The 18,709-nt window shown below is 45.0% G+C and overlaps 3 protein-coding genes across 3 annotated transcripts; 2 read left to right on the top strand and 1 right to left on the bottom strand.

Annotated features, from left to right (window-relative positions):
- The first annotated feature begins 7,414 nt into the window (after window positions 1-7,414).
- LOC133923682 (putative lipid-binding protein AIR1) lies at window positions 7,415-8,003 on the top strand. Its single transcript, XM_062368969.1, has one exon. The coding sequence runs from the start codon at window positions 7,514-7,516 to the stop codon at window positions 7,898-7,900; it is 387 nt and encodes a 128-aa protein (XP_062224953.1). The 5' UTR covers window positions 7,415-7,513; the 3' UTR covers window positions 7,901-8,003.
- A 1,689-nt stretch (window positions 8,004-9,692) lies between these two features.
- Window positions 9,693-10,673, top strand: LOC133925098 (36.4 kDa proline-rich protein-like). The gene has a single exon (XM_062370934.1). It carries the CDS (start codon window positions 9,755-9,757, stop codon window positions 10,439-10,441), a length of 687 nt encoding a protein of 228 aa, XP_062226918.1. The 5' UTR covers window positions 9,693-9,754; the 3' UTR covers window positions 10,442-10,673.
- Window positions 10,674-11,678: 1,005 nt separating this feature from the next.
- LOC133925097 (uncharacterized) lies at window positions 11,679-16,230 on the bottom strand. The gene is made up of 11 exons (XM_062370933.1): window positions 15,819-16,230; window positions 15,125-15,250; window positions 14,948-15,044; window positions 14,733-14,768; window positions 14,455-14,642; window positions 14,000-14,102; window positions 13,404-13,585; window positions 13,231-13,308; window positions 12,419-12,521; window positions 12,299-12,338; window positions 11,679-12,195 (listed from the first exon to the last, which is right to left on the bottom strand). Exons 1-11 carry the CDS (start codon window positions 16,166-16,168, stop codon window positions 11,834-11,836), a joined length of 1,665 nt encoding a protein of 554 aa, XP_062226917.1. The 5' UTR covers window positions 16,169-16,230; the 3' UTR covers window positions 11,679-11,833.
- Window positions 16,231-18,709: the final 2,479 nt, after the last annotated feature.

Genomic DNA, 18,709 nt, shown 5'->3' with positions numbered 1-18,709 from the left:
CTTTCCTTCAATAGCGGATTGCTCAAACTCTTCAAAAGTTTGATCCTACAGGTTCATGAATTGCTCGTCTCCTATTACAATCGCGCGCACCGAAAACAATCAAGCACAAACATCTAAGAACAGTAGCAAAGCACTATAAAAAGCCTACTAACAGAGATTAATCACTACTACGATCGCATGACCGCAAGAATCACCTAAACCAGAGCTGTAACGGAAAAGTTATAAGAGTTTGAAGCTTTAGGGGCCTTTCTGTAAAAGAACAAGGCTAAATTGTAAAAATAGAAACTTTCAAGGGCTTATTTGTATAATTTTATTGACCTATTTGTAATTATATAAAAGTTTAGCGGGCTAAAAGTAAAATAGCAATACTGATAGGACCATTTTTATGAAAATAGAAAAGTTTAGGGACCTAATTGTAAGATTACCTAATTTCAGAGAAAAAATGGTTTATTTTTGTATTGAAAAACTATTTATTGTGTAAGCATGATGTCATCACTGATTAGGCCTGCTGACCGGGCTTGGGTGTGTTGACGTGGCTTGCCACGTCGAACAAGGCTGCTGATGTGGCAAGGCTAAATGGGCTACCTCTATTTAAATATAATCTGTTGATCTCAAAACCGACGGCTATGATTTAAAGGGGCGAAGGGGTGTCTAAACCTCTAATCTTGACCGCACGTGAGGGATCCGACGGTTTAGATTGACTGGGAGGGTTTTTGGCGGCCAACGGCAACAGGAAAACGACGGCGCCACAGCGAGCATCGCAGGAGCATCACCGGAGAAGCTCGACCAGCGCTACAAGCTACCAAACATGACGAAATGGCGCAAAATAGAGAAGAGGGACAGAGGGTCTCACCGAGAGCTTTGAGACGGCCGGAGGTGGCTCGATGGTGGTCGACGATGGTGAGATGGCAGTGGTGAGGTCGGAGCTTGGCGGGGTCTCGGTGATGGAGAAGCGAAAACAGGGGTCGGGGAAACTTCCTCAGGGTCCTGCGGTGTCGAAGGACCGGTCAGTGGGCCTCAGGGCGCAACAGAGAAGGCGGCGATGGTGCGTGGTGGAGAAACTCACTAGAGTTCGGTGGGAGAGTTCATGTGGCGATGGAACGGCGTTGAGAGGCGGTGGAGAAAACTCTTCACGCTCCTGCGAAGCCGATGTCGGCCTCAAAAGCACTGGAGAGGCCTCAGTTGCGGCGGTCGACGCTCGGCAGAGCTCTGTGGCCAGTAATGGCGGTGGTGCGATTTGGGACGGTGGGGTGGAGGGAGAACGGGAGGGCGACGGTGAAAGGATTGAATGACCCAAGAGGGGGATGTAAACTAGGCAATTAAAACTTCTACTATAATCTAGAACAAATAGCAATCTTAGCCTAGAAGAAAGAAAATGCGACTAAACGATCAAGCTAGGAGAAGGCAACAAAACAAGCAAGTAAATTTGTTGGAATATGTGTCGAATATGTGTACATGATAAGTTACAGATAGACTTGAGTTGTAATTGGGTGAGACTAGGATTAGAGTTGTAGTAGAACTCCAAATTCTGGGCCTTTAAATAGAAGGCACCACCGTTGTAACCAAGTGCAAGACTGAAACAGTTTGGGAGGAGCGCCCGTAGTCATGCCTCGAGGATGTAGGCAACTTGGTCGAACCTTGTTAAGAAAATATCGTGTCTTGTGTATTGATCTTGTGCTTGATGATCCTGGTGATACTTCCGCTAAAATACTAGCAAGTGGTATCAGAGCCTTGTAGAAAGATCAAGAGAAGACGCGAGGATATGTTCCACACCGCGTAAGGCTTGCACGGGTCCGGAGAAGGACGATGCAAGGTGGAGCATGGCGGCAATCGACGATTCGGTCGGTGGATTCAGACACTTCAAGCGTGGCGGCTTGAACTGTCCGATGGGCTGCATCAGAACAGACGTGGAGATCGGGTTGATAGCTGCTGGTGGCTGCTGTTCAATAGGGGTCAGTAAGATGTGACAGTCAGGTTCGACGGTGCAGCTGGAAGACATCGCAGACAAGGCGGTGGCTTCGACTCTGTAGGATCAAGGATACCGACTAGAGGGGGGTGAATAGGCGGTTTTGAAACTAATTGCAATGCGATCAATAAAACTTGCGGAATTAAAACTAATGATCACAAAAGCAATAAGTAGAACAACTAGAGCTAAAGAGAAGGCTTGCAAATATAAGGGACAAGCAACAATTCAATGTCTAGGAATAAGTTACTTAAGACAAATGCTTGAAAGAAGATATCACAACAATAAATAGAATTGCTCAAAGAACACAAAGGATTTTTCCCGTGGTATCGGTGATTTGCCGATCACCCCTAATCCACGTTGAGGTGAGTTCAAGCTACAATCCGCTTCTCTATCAAGTGTCAAATCTCGCAAGAGAAAAGGCTCACTCCAAGCAACTTGATCTTAAGCCGGAATTGACAAGAACTACTCAAACCTCGTTTCCACTAAAGATGCACTTTGTCACTCCGACAAGGTGTGCTCAAACCTTTTACAACCACCACCGCGGCTCCTTCACAATCTCCTTGAAGGGCTCAACAGTGCCACAACCTCCAAGCCGTCTAGGAGGCGGCAACCTCCAAGAGTAAAAAGCCGATGATGCTTGCTTGAAGATTCACTAGTGCCCAGATGCTCAAACTCTCAAATTTATGCACTAGATTCTCTCAAATCTCACAAGAATGTAATCTTTAAGCAAAGTGAGTTAGAGAGGAGAAACAAGAGCTCCAAGAATGAATGTGAAGTGTTTTTAGTGCTAGAGGGAGGTCCAAATGACCAGCACACTTCATATTTATAGCCACCTCAATAAATTCAACCGTTACCGTACTCTGACACACGAAGGCTGACTCTGGCGGTCTGACCGAGCCCAATGTCGGTCAGACCGGCCGAGAAAACCGCTGACGCCCAATGGCTAACTTGACTTTGAAACACTGTGGGATGGTCTGACCGACAATGCTCTAAGACAGACCGCCAGCACTAAAAGTCTCTGTACGCTCACGGTTAGACCATGTTGCCCTTTCGATCAGACCGAGCAATCACAAGGCAAGCCAGAGCACAAGGAACATACATAGCGGTCTGACCGGGCGAGTACCACGGTCAGACCGAGCTAGCAAAAGGGCTCAAGAGCTGCTCAGGGGAAAACAGCGGTCAGACCACCCAGAGGCACGGTTAGACCGCCAACAGAGAAAAATCAGAGACAACCTTTTTCAAAGGATTTTTCTCTCAAACAAGTTTTTGACATCTATGTGAAAGCAAGTTTGAGCAAGTTGGTACTATAGAGACTTCAAGTAACCATACATCAACCCCTCTTTATAGTTCGGCATTTAACCTATAAATCCGGTCACTTTCTTCTCTAAGCACCTTTGACCGGCAAAATTAAAATGCCCTAACGTGTACCTTTGCCTTGAGCTAGCCTCTTACGCCTTCCATACATGCATCTTTCTAGCTCCGCAACGTCTTCGTGACTAACCTTTTCATAACTCAATTTAAACGAGTTAGTTCACAAAGATATATCGTCATTAATTACCAAAACCAATTTAGGGGCCTAGATGCTTTCAGACTCACAGCCTAATTGATGGGCAGTCAATTTAGATTGAAGCAGTTGTTGTTTGCTCAAGGTGGAGCAACGACAACAGTGGTAAAAGTCATGGTGGACTTTGGAGGTTGCGGAGGCTGTTCAGAGGCACAATTGTCCCGTCGGTCTGGTTGGGGCCGACGACGAGGGACAGGGAGCGCGCTCGAGGGCACCATGCAGCGTGCTGGGCGCGGGCTGCGATGCAAGCGGTAGGCTCGTGTCCGCGTGTGGGACACAGTTGTAGGAAGGACGCGTGGCGCATTCAAAGAAACCGGCGACGCACGGGAGTCGGATTCGTCGGGTGGCCAGGTCGCGTGGAACTCATCGGCTCGGTATGCGCACGTGGGCGTGGCGTGCTAGAGCAGTCACGCGGTGTTGTACCCGATGTCTCACGGGAGGGTGCATGGGCCTCAAGTGTACATGCATGCATGGAGATGGATTTGCATGTGAGAGGATCACATGGATGCATGTGTGGCTGGTCAATAAAGAAAGAAAATAAGCTTGCATGCATGGCATGGAAATTTGGGCTAGTGGCATTCATGCTGCACGATAGTGGGCCAGCAGGCATTGGCTCTCGTGGGTGGCCAGGCCAGGCGTGGTCAGCAGCTGGCCTAGGGAGCGTTGTGTAGGCCTGGTGGGAGAACGAGCCTATGGCCAAGAGCTGTTCAGCAGGCCTGGTGTTTTGGCGTGTCGCGAGCGCAAGCCACAGGGTGGGCTCGGCCGGTAGAGGTGACGTGTGAGCTCGGGAGAGATCGAGAGATTTATTTTTTGGTTGAGTTGCTATCGGTGAACAGGGACCCATAGAAACAGAATTGAGCAGGACATGAAGTCTCTATCGACTTGGAGTTGAACAAGGGTCGACCGAGCTGGTAATAAATACAAGCTGTGCGAGCGCAATGCAACAGATCAAAACGCAGAGGCAATCAAACAAGGAGTTCACGGGATTATGGGAGAACTGTAATAGTGCTGTTCGCAAACCGTTGCTTGTGGCAGTTGACAGCGAACGGCGGGCGGTGATCGAGTGGGTCGACTTCATCGTGTGCACACGTGAGGTACACATAAGCGGGATTCGGCGATTTGCGGCAACATGCAGATGGCGTCAATGGCGTCCAAATTCGAGGTGATGAGGTTTGACGGGACTGGTAACTTCGGGCTTTAGCAGACAAGAGTCAAGGACTTGCTGGCGCAGTAGGGGATCCTGAAGGCTCTTAGCGACAAGAAGCCCATCACAGTAGATGATGACAAGTGAGAAGAGATGCAACCACAAGCTGCGACGACATTAAGGTTGTGTCTCTCCAATCAGATCATGTACCATGCCATAGATGAAACATCACCTAAGAAGATTTGGGATAAATTGGATGATCAATTCATGTCCAAGACATTGACTCAAAAGCTGTATCTGAAGCAAAAACTGTATGGGATGAAGATGCAGGAGGGGTCAGATCTTGCTAAACACATAAACGTCTTTATTCAAGTTGTCGCTGATTTTGTGAAGGTGGAGGTGACAATTGATGATAAAGACAAGGCGATTATTCTTCTGTGTTCCTTGCCAAGGTGTTATGAGCACTTGGTCACAACACTGACGTATGGTAAAGAGGCAGTCAAAGTGGGTGATATTCTTGCGGCGTTGTTTGCTCATGAACAAAGGAGGAAGATCAATGCCGGTGAGAGTTCATCTGGAGATTCTTTTTTCGTCAAAGGTGATCGAGGCAGGGAGAATAACAAGAAAAAGAAGAAGAAGGGGCCACAATGCTATAAATACAAGGATTGGGGACATATAAGGAAAGATTGTACAGAACTGAAGATGGGCGTGGCAAATATTTTGGTTTCCAAGAAAAATGACTCGGATAGCTATGATGATCTTCTCGTGCTATCAAGTGAAAAGTCTTGTGGTGAAATATGGCTGTTAGATTCGGCAAGTTCATATCATGCAACATCAAACAAGGAGTGATTTTCTTCACACTCTGAAGGTGATTTTGGTCTTGCTCGCTTGGAAGATGACACGGGTTACCGTGTTATGGGAGTCGGCAATATCAAATTGAAGATGTATGATAGACAAGAAGTGCTACTTGAGGGTGTGCGGCATGTGCTGGGACTTAGGAAGAATCTAATATCGCTTGGATTTCTGCATGGAGAAGGTTGGCTATATCAGGCGATGTCAGATAAGAAGACTTTGAATGTGATGCAGGATGGTAAGACTGTGATGATAGGTGAGAAGACGAGAGATCATCAGTACACGCTGAAAGGTGAAGTCATGGAGGTGGGATCTGCAAATTTTGCGGAATATGTTCCTGGTGGCGAGGCATCCTCGTCGGACTGTTCAGGATGAGCAGCGGAGATAGACGGCTCAAGTCTAGGTACACGGAGGTTCACACATGGTGGACTCAAGTTGGCGTGCATATTCGTCAAGGTGGAGTTTGTTGGAATATGTGTCGAATATATGTACATGATAGGTTACAGATAGACTTGAGTTGTAATTGCGTGGGACTAGGATTTGAGTTATAGTCGAACTCCTAATTTCGGGCCTTTAAATAGAAGGCACCATCGTTGTAACCAAGTGCAAGATTGAAACAGTTGGAGAGGAGCGTCCGTAGTCATGCTTCGAGAATGTAGGCAACTTGGCCGAACCTCGTTAAAAAACATCGTATCTTGTGTGTTGATCTTGTGCTTGGCTTGATGATCCTGGTGATATTTCCGTTAAAATTCTAGCAAAAGACACTAAAAAATATGGAACTGTAAGCTTACAAGAATATAGTGAAATAGTAAAGAGATGGATAAGAGAATATCGAATTTTTTTCTAATGTATCGAGGGGTTGGCACTGGATAGGATTTGGATTTAGTGATATGCCACAACCTGGATATGGATTCGACTTTAAAGGTCAGGAAAATGTGTATAAAATTAGAGGTGCTTGCTGAAGACTTATATATATTGTATCATTTGCAGTATTTGGTCACTAAGATGTATCATATTCCTCTATACATGTACAGTTTATGTACAACTTGGATGTAAAGTGTGATACTTTGGTTTTGTAATATATTCATACCACGAGCTTCATTTTCTGGAGTTTGACATTAACACGTTTGCACCGATGCCACGGACTGGGATCACTAACGCCGTTTACCGTTCTTCAATTCCTGTGTGCTCAGAAAAGCTTTTCGATCGTCTTCCATATTGGTTTTGCTGCCGGTTGCCGCGGGAGGGAAGCCGGAGGATGCGTCCGCGCGACGCTGCAGACCTAGCACATTGGCACGAACAGAACAGGTTGTGTCCCAAATGATATTCTTCTGCACAAATTTGGAGGAAACAGGTTACAGTTGTGTGGATGCGACTGGCTGATGAGATGCTGATGAAGCGGCTTGGATAGTAGGCTGGCACTTGTGTCTCCATTCACAACATATTTCCCCATCGTCGCTCTGTCCTTGCTTCGCTCCATCGATGAAGCCACTCCCTCGTCACATGCATCCGCTGACATGCATGCAAGGTGTCCATTCAGGGATCACCATACGCCGTATTCGCTGGCCCACGTAGTGATGCTGGTGCAGTACCGCGACGTAGCCGTGGACCACACCGGGATTGAAAATTGTTATGTGATCATTCCATGTCATCTTTGCCCATCGTTATATGAGGGACAGAGAAATATGATAGTATCACAACACAATTTTGCCGACCACACATTACATTTTTTTCAATTCCTACACTGGAGAAATTACTACTAGAACATTATGTAAAAGACTTGGGTAGCAAAATATCTGCACCATCACCAGATCACGAGCATTAATGTTTGACAGCACGTCTTGTTATGCAGTGTGTACGTACTCCGCGCCATGCATGGAAAGGCCCAAATGGCAGTATAAAAAGGTTGTAACGCGCGCAGCAACGGCAAAGCCAAGCTGCTGCGGCGTCGCCCATCAGCTCACGTACCATCTGGTTTTGATCAAGAATGGCCACCCGCCAAGCCACCGCGGCTGTCACCCTCGCTTTCCTTCTCCTTACCACGGCCACCCTCCCCGCCGCGGCGTCGCCCGGCGCGACGTCGCGCAAGGTGCTGTGGAAGGACTACCCCGCCAACCCGTTCTGCCCGTGGGACGCCGTCAAGTTCGGCGCGTGCGTCGGCGTGCTCGGCGCCGTGGGCCTGCAGGCCGGCGCGCAGCTCGGGAGCAAGTGCTGCCAGCTCGTGGACGGGCTCGCCGCGGCCGAGGCGGCCGCGTGCTTCTGCACCACCGTCAAGGAGACCGTGCTCGGCATCCCCACGGAGTGGACCGTCGGCGTCGGGGTCCTGGCCAGCGCCTGCAAGACGGAGCTTCCCGACGGGTTCAAGTGTGTCTGATCGATGGTCACGAGTGCATGCATGCTCTCTGTGGCTTGCTGTCGATGTGAAATTTTATTTGCTTTGCTGTCCGAAATAACATCGGTCGTTGTCCTTTTGCTTTCACAAGTGTTTTCAGTATGTATTAACATTAATTCAGTTTGTTTGCATGAGATATAAAGACTATCACTTGCTGTAAAATATGCTTGCAACGGAGATCTGAAAGCATCCGATCAGAAGGCAGGCAACGTCCCATCGTTTCACTGGCCCTGATTCTGTATGATCAACAACGCCATGAACTCGACGACTGGCCCTGCAGGAGGCTCGCGTATAACTTGTCAGGAGGGGCTACTCTGTGCTGGTTTCGCGTGTTATGTTGAAACATTTAGCACAGCCAGATCTATGAAAAGTGTTCGTGATTGCTCTAGGCTGACCCCAACCAGATCTAGTGGATACTTCTGTCGGACACTTGCATGCAACCGCTAGGATGCAGGTTTAGGCGGCATGATCGAGCATCGTAATGATCGAGTTCAACAAGATTGGTTGTAGACATGTGGTACTCGGCATGCATAGTGCCGCATATACAAAAAACTGTACTAAGTTTATTTAAAAAAATAGAGAAAATAGCTCAGTAACACCGGGAAGTACATATTGGATGTTACTTTCCAATTTTCACACTTCCCCGGTGCTACTGAACTAATTTGCTCCAAAGAAGTAATCTGACCGAGCCCCTTGGCAACTCTAAAAAAAGAAGAAAAAAAGAGTGCAGAACAGAGCTTCTTACCTACTCAGGCCCTATTTATTTTCTACTTCAGATTCTACTTTTGCTGCTGTCAAAAAGGTAAAAATTAGAATCTAGAACAAATGGGATTACATAGAAGTAGCTTTTGAAAAAGTTAGAAATATGTTTCTAAGTAAAATGAACTAAAGTTAGGAAGCTCGCTGAGAGACACTTTTCTGTGAAATTATGTATTAAGAAGTGAAAATTTTGTTGTAGAAATCAACAACCTATTTTAAAGATAGATTTTCAGACAAACTAAAAATATAGCTTTTCAATAAAAACAAAAAGTAGAAGTGCAAACAAACAAGTCCTTTGATCTCATTGGACATTGGTTGGCGAGTTGATTGCATAGATACTAAACATGGTAACGCATACATGTTTTCTGAACCAAAGCTAAGTAGCATAGCTGTACGTGTGCAGGAGGCTGGATTGAACAGATGCACATACCTCCGAGTAGAGTGCACAGACTCATCTATAGCAAACGGATCAGAAGGATGAACACAGCGCCACACATATTTTCATCGAAACGATCAATCAAAGCTGGAAAGCTTCACCATGTTGAGGTTTTTGAGCCCGGTTTTCTAATAAAATTGGCAGAACTCATACCGTCCTTTCGAAAAAAAAGTTTCACCGTCCTCTTCAGAGTTCTGAACCAAGCGCTCAATTATCTGTCAGCGCTGCCGGCTTGCCCTTCCAGAAACATGTAGCTCTCGGCAAACGACGAGCACCGATACATGCGATTCATGCACCATAGCTCTAATCGCGAGCAGGGCAACGGAAGGGACGATGCAGTCAGCAGTGCGTTGCAATCATCCGCGCGGACGCGAACAAGAGAGGGTCACACGCCGCTGCGCGCCATTTTGGCGGCTTGGCAACGAGCCAAGGCGTCCAGCACTGGCGATCCCACTGGCTTCACGTGAGCTGTTTCTGCTCTGCATGCCACCGCACCAATGCCCGACGCGCGCAATAATAATCCCGAGCCCCATCTCGCCACGGCGCCACCCGCGCCCGCCTATAAAAACAGCGAGCTCCAACAACGCCCCACGCCACGCAGTTGCGTACGAGAGCTTCAGTTCACGTAACTCGCAGCAGCGATGGAGTCCACCAAGCTCTCCGCGCTGCTGGTACTCGCCATGCTCGCGCTCTCTTCCTCTCCTCTCGCCCACGCGTGGGAAAAAGCAGAACCCGAGTGCAACTCGTGCCAGACCGGCACCCCCTCTTCGGGCACGCCCACGGGCGTCACCCTGCCCCCGGTCACCTTGCCGCCTGTCGCCGTGCCTAAGCTGCCGTCGGTACCCCTTCCGTCCCTCCCGCCTGTCCTTGGCAGTCCTGTCACCGTGCCACCGGTCCTCGGAGGAGGCAGCCCTGTCACCGTGCCACCGGTCCTCGGTATACCGTCGGTCACCCTTCCGCCTGTCAGCCTGCCACCGGTCCTCGGGGGAGGCAGCCCGAAGGTACGCCACGGCGGCCGGAAGGCGTGCCCGCCGCCACCGTCTTCCCCGACGCCCACGCCGCCGTACTCCCCACCCTCGGACACGTGCCCCATCGACGCGCTGAAGCTCGGCGTGTGCGTGGACCTCCTCGGGAACGAGGTGCACATCGGCGACGCCAACGTGCAGTGCTGCCCGCTCGTGAAGGGCATCGCCGGCTTGTCCGCGGCCGCGTGCCTGTGCACCGCCATCAAGGCCAAGGTGCTCGACCTCTCCGTGTACGTACCCATCGCGCTCGAGGTGCTCGTCAACTGCGGCTGCGCCGTCCCGCCGGGCTACACCTGCGCTTAATCGACTCCATGCATTGCCTCCTTTTCCCTCTCGAATACAAACTTTGAAAGGGCTCTTCGATGGATTTGAGTGATGAAGCCACTCGCTTCCGGGTTGTTCAATTAGCACATTACTTATTCGATTTGCTATTCTTGTTGCATGTCTGTATATGCATGCAGTGTCACCTCAACTGTCATTGTACGTTGTGTATCTTGTATCAAACTATTTTTCCAAATGAATTTCTTGTTTGCAATGCTTCCTGTGGCTGTGATGTACACTTATACTCTGGATCTCGTGTAGGAACCATCTTAAAACAAATTTGAACCATCTTAAAACAGACTTAATTTTTTTGTGTGGTGCCAATTAAGGTGCATTGTCATCCCTGGAAACCGGAGGACATAAGAGCATCTCCAACAGACTCTTTAAATGGTTTTCTATAGCTAAATATAGGGATTTTGATCCAAAATTCATCTCCAACAATATCTCTATCCCACTCCCTATCTTTAGAGAGTCCCAAAAACACCTCTCTCGCTCTCCATTTTTTTAGAACACATCTGGTTCCCAAAACGCTCTCCCGCCCCTGGGCCCACCCCACCTCGTCGTCCTCCTATGGTGCAGCTCCTGCGCATACGCACCCCGCCGTCGGCGTTGGTGCTTGTGTCGGTCATCTGGTTGATCGCCTGCGCACTACCGTGACTGCTCAACACGTTCGTGTTCGCGAAGGTGAGCCGCTGTGTGAACGGTGAGCGGCGGCGCAGCCGAAGATTCGACGCAATCCCAGACAGATCGGCTAATCAGATGGCAACGCAGATGAACAGTTCGGAAGAGATGGAGCTGACGGTCGGGGTCCACCTGTTGGTGAGATAGGAAAGGGACCTATTGGAATATAGGGATTGGAGTATAGAGAATCTACTGGAAAGAGTAGCAATATAGGGAGTGAAATTTATTGAGAATGCTCCCTATATGGGGATATAGGGAGTGAGTTTTAGAGAGTCTTGGAGATGCTCTAAGAACGAAGTGCAGAAAACACCACTAGAAACGATGTGATTTTAAAAACTGCCACATTTGTCCAACTAAAGATTCAGTTGAGAAAACCCCACTCCAAACGATGTGATTTTGAAAACTGACATCTTTTAGGAGGCAGACATGTCGGTCCCCCGCATGTCGGTGAGGCATCCGATGGCATTTTGCAAACCAAGGAAATTTGCAGTGGCGTGTATCAGAAATAAAGCTGAAATCCATGAGCTTGAGAGACTACTTCCACACAAAAGTATTATATTTCCAAGCATCATAATTCATAAGGGTAGCATTATGTACAAATCTACCCTACTAAGTCAAACTCTCAATCTGAGACTAGCCGTATTTTCCTTCTGACCCTTGAGAGACCTATCTAGTAGAGTATATCTTTGCACATCAAGAACGAGCAGCAGACTCCAATAAGCTCATGTACTCTGCTATAGCCTGTCCTTCGTTACTGACGTCAATATCATAGTCATCTAAGGCATCCCCCGTCAGTTCATGGGCAAGCTCATTTTCCATCGACACGTCTCTGACTGAAACTGGATGAGAGTTTGCTTCTTCATCATTGTTCACGGCCTCTTCATTGTTCACAAACTGCGCATCATTTTCCTCTGGAGGGTTCCCATCTGCGGCATGTGGTGGAGCATGTCCAGCCGCAGCATGTGGAGGAGAGTTAACGGAAGCCTGTGAATTGTTGATTGTTGGAGCAGTCATGGCAGCAGCTGCCCTGGAGCTCGATGATCCTGCACCCAACCCTAGCAGGAAAGAAGAGAGCAAAAAGGGGGTGAAAGTTCATTACTCCAATTCATTTGAGGCCACTCAATTTCGAAGAGTACTGATGTGTTAATCCATACATACCACGAAATGACTGCCGGTTCCTCCTTGCCTCAATTTTCCTCTGCGAGTGAAGAGAAGTGGTAATAACTGCAGGGCAGCTTGGTAAGAGTACCAAAGCAAATGGGTACAAAGAAGGCATACTTGCAGGATGCAGTTTTGCTCGGGATTTGTCAAAAGATCTAAGGCTTTTTCAGCATCATTTTCATTTATGCGGAGTGCTTCTGCAGCAAGATACTTCTCAAACCTTAAAAGTTAAAACTGGTCAGTTACAAATACTCAGTACAGAAGCATAAATCAATGGTAATGTAAAATTAGTGCCATCACGCGCAAACAGCTGGAACTTATTTCACCTTGTATCCAACATCAGTACTAAAATTTAAGAAGATAATGTGGGGACAAGGAATATATGTCCTAAAACTATCTATAGAATTCTAGTCTAAGGTTGGTACAAAACATGTTACATTAGATCAAATGGAACAAGGAAAAATTATTGTAACGTTTAAGTAACTAACTAAAAATAATGTTGCAAAAAAATGCTTTTGGAGAAAAAAAACAACGTTAGCTATTGTAAAATGCTAACCAACAATAGTTATATGCCAATAAAATTAAATTTTTACTACCTTTCCGTCACAAACATATACCGAATACCATTCTTCTGTAATAACTAAAAAAAACTGCATTTGATTAACTGATATTGTTTGCAAAGACCAGACATCAAGCGAATGTTCAATTAAATTAATCTGACCACACGCAATCTAATCGACAAGCTGAGGTCGTTTTAGGATGCATTAAGCATTGTGGTGACCTTTTTAAGGCACTTATATATTTTTTATTACTTTTAGATTTACTGACTGACTGGAAGCCTCTTGTTTGGCCATCATACATCCTGGTTTTCCAGGTATCGGCCCAATGGCAATTCAGTAGAGATAATGTAGTAAGACCAACATGCTTACCCAATAGTAGTCAAGCCTTTCAGCTTCTGCATGTCAACTGCCTTGTTCATGGGTGTTTTACCATATTTCTTTTGTTCCCTGGGATGACACCAAGAAAAGTTCTCACACCTCAGGAAAAAAGAGCAAAGAAAGAGAAAAAAAAGGGAGAGGAAACTGTTTGATGAGACGATCACATGATGTTTCTTTGTGTCTCCCTATCCTCCTCTCTTCTACGAACTTTCTTGGCACGCTCTTCACATAAGAGATCAACAGATGATTGAATATCATAGCCAGTCATCTTTAGTGCTCTTTTTGCAGCTGGTGCTTCATAGCCCATGTCCATTAAGATTGATATAGCTTCATCTGGTACTTGAAGCTAATTTCATATGCATTTAGCAAAATATAAGGGTGACATTGGTTGGCAGAACATGCAATGATGCTAAGTGCCTGTTTGTTTGGACTTTTGCTTCTGGCTTTTCTGCTATTAGAAGCTAGAAGCTCAAACAAACGGGATTGCTGAAAAGTGACTTATAGAGAAGCCAGAAACCTACTTCTAAGGAAATGAATTAGAAGCTGAAAAGTTAACTGAGAGTAGTTTTTCTAAGAAGTGGTGTGCTAAGAAGTTAAAAATTTATTGTAAAAGCCAACAACTAAAATCTAAAAGCAGTTTTTCAAAAAAGCTAAAAGTAGAAGCTCAAACCCAAACAGGCCTAAAGCACTAAGGTGCAGACTGCAGAAAATTAAAAAAAATGGCAAAACAAAAAAAAGGAAAAAAATCAACAGAATATACCTGCAGGTATTTAGCTTGCGCAGAACTGAGAGATCCACGCGCCTTTTCAGTATTACCATTATGATATGCAACCACTCCTTCCAAAAGCTCCAGCCTTACATAACTATTACACATGCAAAAAATAGGCATATTAGGAACCAACATAAATCAACTCTAGAATGCTCCACAGGATATTACGCTTAAAGAACCACCCTAAAAGAGGCTGAAACATTCTCAGTCTGTTTTTTTAAAGGAAAAAAATCTAATTTCCATAGCTCTTTCCCTCTATTGGCCCCTTTTCCCTTTTTTTAAAAGTACAGGATAGGGTCTTCCATTCATCCCCCACAAACTTTTTGCTTAACATCTACATATGTTTGTGTCTAAGCCGGCAGTCTCTCACTTCTCATTGAAAATAACCATGATCCATTACCAACATATAATTCAGGAAGGGGAAGAAGAAAAAAGTAAAGTCTCACATAGCAAGATCTGCTTGACGGCCAGCCTGGAGTAATCTGAAGCGAGTGCAATCTTTACCATGGGAACGTTCAAATCCTAACCGTGCTTTTTCGAGGCGAGTCCCTGCGACTTCTAAGCGTGATACATCACGAAGCGCAAAATAGCACCAGACTATATCCAGTTGAAGCATTGGCACATTATCAACCCTCTGCAGAACATGTACCAAGTGCAAGTAAAAAATTTCAGCACCCACTTTGATACAGCCACATGTAAGAATATTCTTCACTATTCAAGTTACCTCAATAAGTTTTGCATCACAAAGGGAGAAAGCTTCCTGTTAACACAATGAAGATTTGGTCAATGTAGAGCTATTTAGTTGCATACAAAGCATGCCAACTCATAGCAGTTAGAAAGCTGCACGTGTTTCTTGCAGTGGGAAGAATACAGTGTAATCACATAAATCAGGTACCCGGGGTGCAAGGAAGCATGGCAGAGCAGTAAAAGGCAGCATACCTCAGCCATTACTAACACATCTAGTGCTTCCTTATACATTTCCTTCTTCATAAGAGTTTTGGATTTTTGATGAAGCATTAGAGCCATCTTCAAAGCCCTACAAATACCATGGATGATGGTGTTAAAATAGCGTAATCATCTGACAAAAAACCTTGAACAGAAAATTTACTCTGTTACTTCATATCATCTACAGATCCAAACATCACTTTCTGGCCACTTTGATCCTCAAGATCCAAGTTGTAGTCTTCTTCTTCAAGGAAGGTGCCATCCGTATGCCTTTGAGAAAAAGCTTTTGCAGCATCCCTACAAAACCATCATACTGATTGGTGATCATCAAATAAAAGAGATCGCAAGTTCCTAGAGAATTCAGTGTATCTTAGTGGTCAATCCGGGTAAGTGTGTGCCATTCCTGTATTCAATCAAGGTACACAATTTAAGCAAACAAACTCTCAGCTTTATCCTGCACCTCATGTGCCTCGTGTGAAGTTATTGATTGCAATACTGAATTTTCCAAATTACGAAGTATGCATTATGATCTATATTGAGGAACGCATGGGTTTTTTACCTAATTATGGCCTTCCTGTTTTTCCAATCACAAAACCATACAAACAATCGTGGGTGTATAAATCACCATCGAATTAATAATTCATTGCTACTACATTCAATACCCTAACCATGAACAAAGCAAAATATTTTTCGCAGTTACGGTATGTAATCAGAGAAGAAAACTCATCATGTTTCCTTATTTTAGTCTGCCACGTGGAATCCAATCCGCTATGGCTGTAATTTTAGCTCCAAACAAGGGAGCGGAAACCTAAAAATCCACAAAAGCCCTCAAAGGTTTGATCAAAAGGAGCGAAGCGATTCTAACCAGAGCCTGACAAGCCTACTGGCGTGCTCCTCCTCGGCCTTCGCCGCGGCAGCCGCGGCGGCGATTTCCTTGCCGCGATCGGGGGAGGTGACGGTGGAGAGCACCTTGGCGTTGTCCTTGAGTCCGGCCTGCTGCAGCGACGCGGGGGGATCGTCCTTGAGCACGCGGCCGCCGAAGATGAGGCTGACGCGGTCGGGCTCCACGTCCCCCGCCCACCGCGCCACCTCGGCCCGCAGAATCGGCACCGTCCAGGCGCCCAGGTCCACCTCCAGGGCGCCGGCCCACGCGCCGACCACCCGAATTCGATCCGCCAGCGGCGCGGAGGCCTCACCGGACGCCATCGGAGTCATCGGAATTGGGGTTTTGGCTCAAGTTTTTGGGTCGTTCGATGGTTTTGGTGCCGGTGGATAGCAACCGGACCCGGATTCTCTGCATTAATACATCATTAATGCAGAGGATCACTGTTTGCACAGTAAAATGAGTCTGGTGCTACAGTGCTGCGCATTAGTTAATCATTCATTACTGTAGCAACAGTAATCTGTTCTGCGTACAGGCGGTTTGGTACTGTAGCACAATACTGTAGAGACACTGTAGCATACGAATCTGATGCATCCACCATTAAATCAACGGCTCAGAGCAGACCTAAATGCACTGTACTGTGGCTACAGTAGCCTCTCTGCAGTTGCCAGTGGCAACTGCAGAGGATCCCGATCCATAGCAACCGGGGGGGGGGGGTTGTTACTTGTTACGCAAACAGAAGCTAGACCCTGTTTGGGATTTGACCGACCCGTTCGGATAGACCCTGCATCCGGGACAGATTTATTGCCAATTTATTGTGATTTCACTTTTGAGTTTAGAGATTTTTTTAGATAAAGAATTATCTTCAGTTTTGAGTTGAGATATTTTTTTAATAAAAGAATGTCTGTATTTTTTGAGTTGAGATATAAAATACATGCCGGTCAACAAGTTGAGATAGACTTGTAGCGGATGTGAGATTTGTTGCAGATTTATATGGGTTTTATTCACGATTTAAATTTGAGTTGATATATCACATTTATATAGTACAACATGATACGGTTTTTTTTTTACTTTGTATTTATTGAAGACTTTCTAGTGAATCTGGGATGGTGCCAAGTTACATCTATTTTCTACCGATTATTTATCGAATTTAGGGTGTGAAATTTGTTTGGTTGTAGATTGAAACTCAAGAGAATATGCAATAGAATAAGGATCGGTTATGTAATTGCCCACTAGGTTGTGACGTTCGGTTTGCTAGACGATCGGGGCAAGAAGTTTTTTTAAAGCCTCCAAACGTCCTATACACACATTAAAACGTACGTCAAACTTATAACATATATTTATTAAAGAGATTCATAAAATTTTAAACTCTGTTTGCGATAGCACGTCATTCTTTCATTATGGTTCAAAGATGCTCGAGGCTGTAAAAAAAATACTCCCTCTAATTATAAATATAGGTCGTTTTAGCTTTCTCAACTATTCTTTAAATATAAATTACTTTTGAACTTCTATATATATATATTTATTTTTTTCTCGTCTTACCCTTATTTAATAAATACTATCATTCTCACAAATGAATGAATTATATTTTTCAATGCAAAATAAATAAAGAACAATAAGATCATTAGATCTACTTTTTTAATCCTTATATACAAGTTTAAAATAACCTATATTTATAATCGGAGGAAGTATTTTAGAAGCAAGTCCCGGTGCGTAAGGAGGACTTACCAATCTAGCTGAGCTCAGTAGCTCAGTTCGCATCGGGGCAAGAACTTATAAAAACTTGTTCTTTGCTTTACAATGAAATCTGCAGAACTCTTGCCTTATTAAAAAAAACTTATTCTTTTGCAATTTTATACTCTGTAAATATAAAATAAAATACAATGCTCTAATGCTAAAAAATTAAAACACTATTAAAATGATCATGATTTTTTTTTAAAATAAATTATAATATACAGGATGTTATAATCTAACGCTCAAAAAATTAACTGGTTCAGTACTCAGTTCGGCACCAGGGCCGAATCTCCGCTAGCGACATCCGGCCCAACTCGAATCAAACTAGGCATCTCATCAGCCCGCATGAAACCCGACTCAACCTGACTCCTGACACGAAATTACTGCAAATTAACTGCGTGTCCATAAGTCATTACAACACAACGACGTGGCAGCGATCCCGTCTCCCGAGAAAGCACCCCGTTTCCCACGAGTTTTTTTTATATAATTTTTTTAAAAATAAATAGATTTTTGACCACAAAATTTGTAGAAATAGAAGCATATCGTCCATAAAAAGGCCACGTCACTTTTAGAGAGCATTAAGGATGTCACGGTAGCACTCTCACCCTTATCGCTTTCTCAGAGGGTGAGTAGTACCTTACCGCCCTTTGAGAGGGCGAGTAACCCCTTGCCGCTCTTTTAGAGGGTAGTGGGGAAATTTGTTTTTTTCATTTAATTTTTGTATACGTTAATTTGAAGTATAGTGCACATTTATTTGGTGAAAAATATTAGTCATCGATATGTTGGAAATTTTGGATCGAAACGGTCAAAAAGTGGTCAAAACGGCATCACGGAGTAGTTACTTTTTAGAAATTTTGGATTGATGTAAATTTGTCGATATTTGTTTATTTATTTGATGTAAAATTGTATGAGTAATTTTTTTAGTGAAATATTATTGGGAGAATACAAAATCTAATTTTTTGAACAATTATATATGTGAAGCACTATTAGCCTATTACCCGTCAGGAGTTACATACGGTGACAAATATTATATGGGACGTACAGTGACAAATATTAAATGGGATTCTAACCATAAAGATACGACAAATAACACAAATGATGGCATGTACGATACGTCTAAAGACCAACCTAATAGCGCG

The sequence above is a fragment of the Phragmites australis genome, chromosome 7, assembly GCF_958298935.1.
Source record: "Phragmites australis chromosome 7, lpPhrAust1.1, whole genome shotgun sequence".
Lineage (NCBI taxonomy): Eukaryota > Viridiplantae > Streptophyta > Magnoliopsida > Poales > Poaceae > Phragmites > Phragmites australis.
The sequence above is the reverse complement of the archived record's forward strand: the minus strand, read 5'-3'. Positions and strand labels throughout refer to the sequence as shown.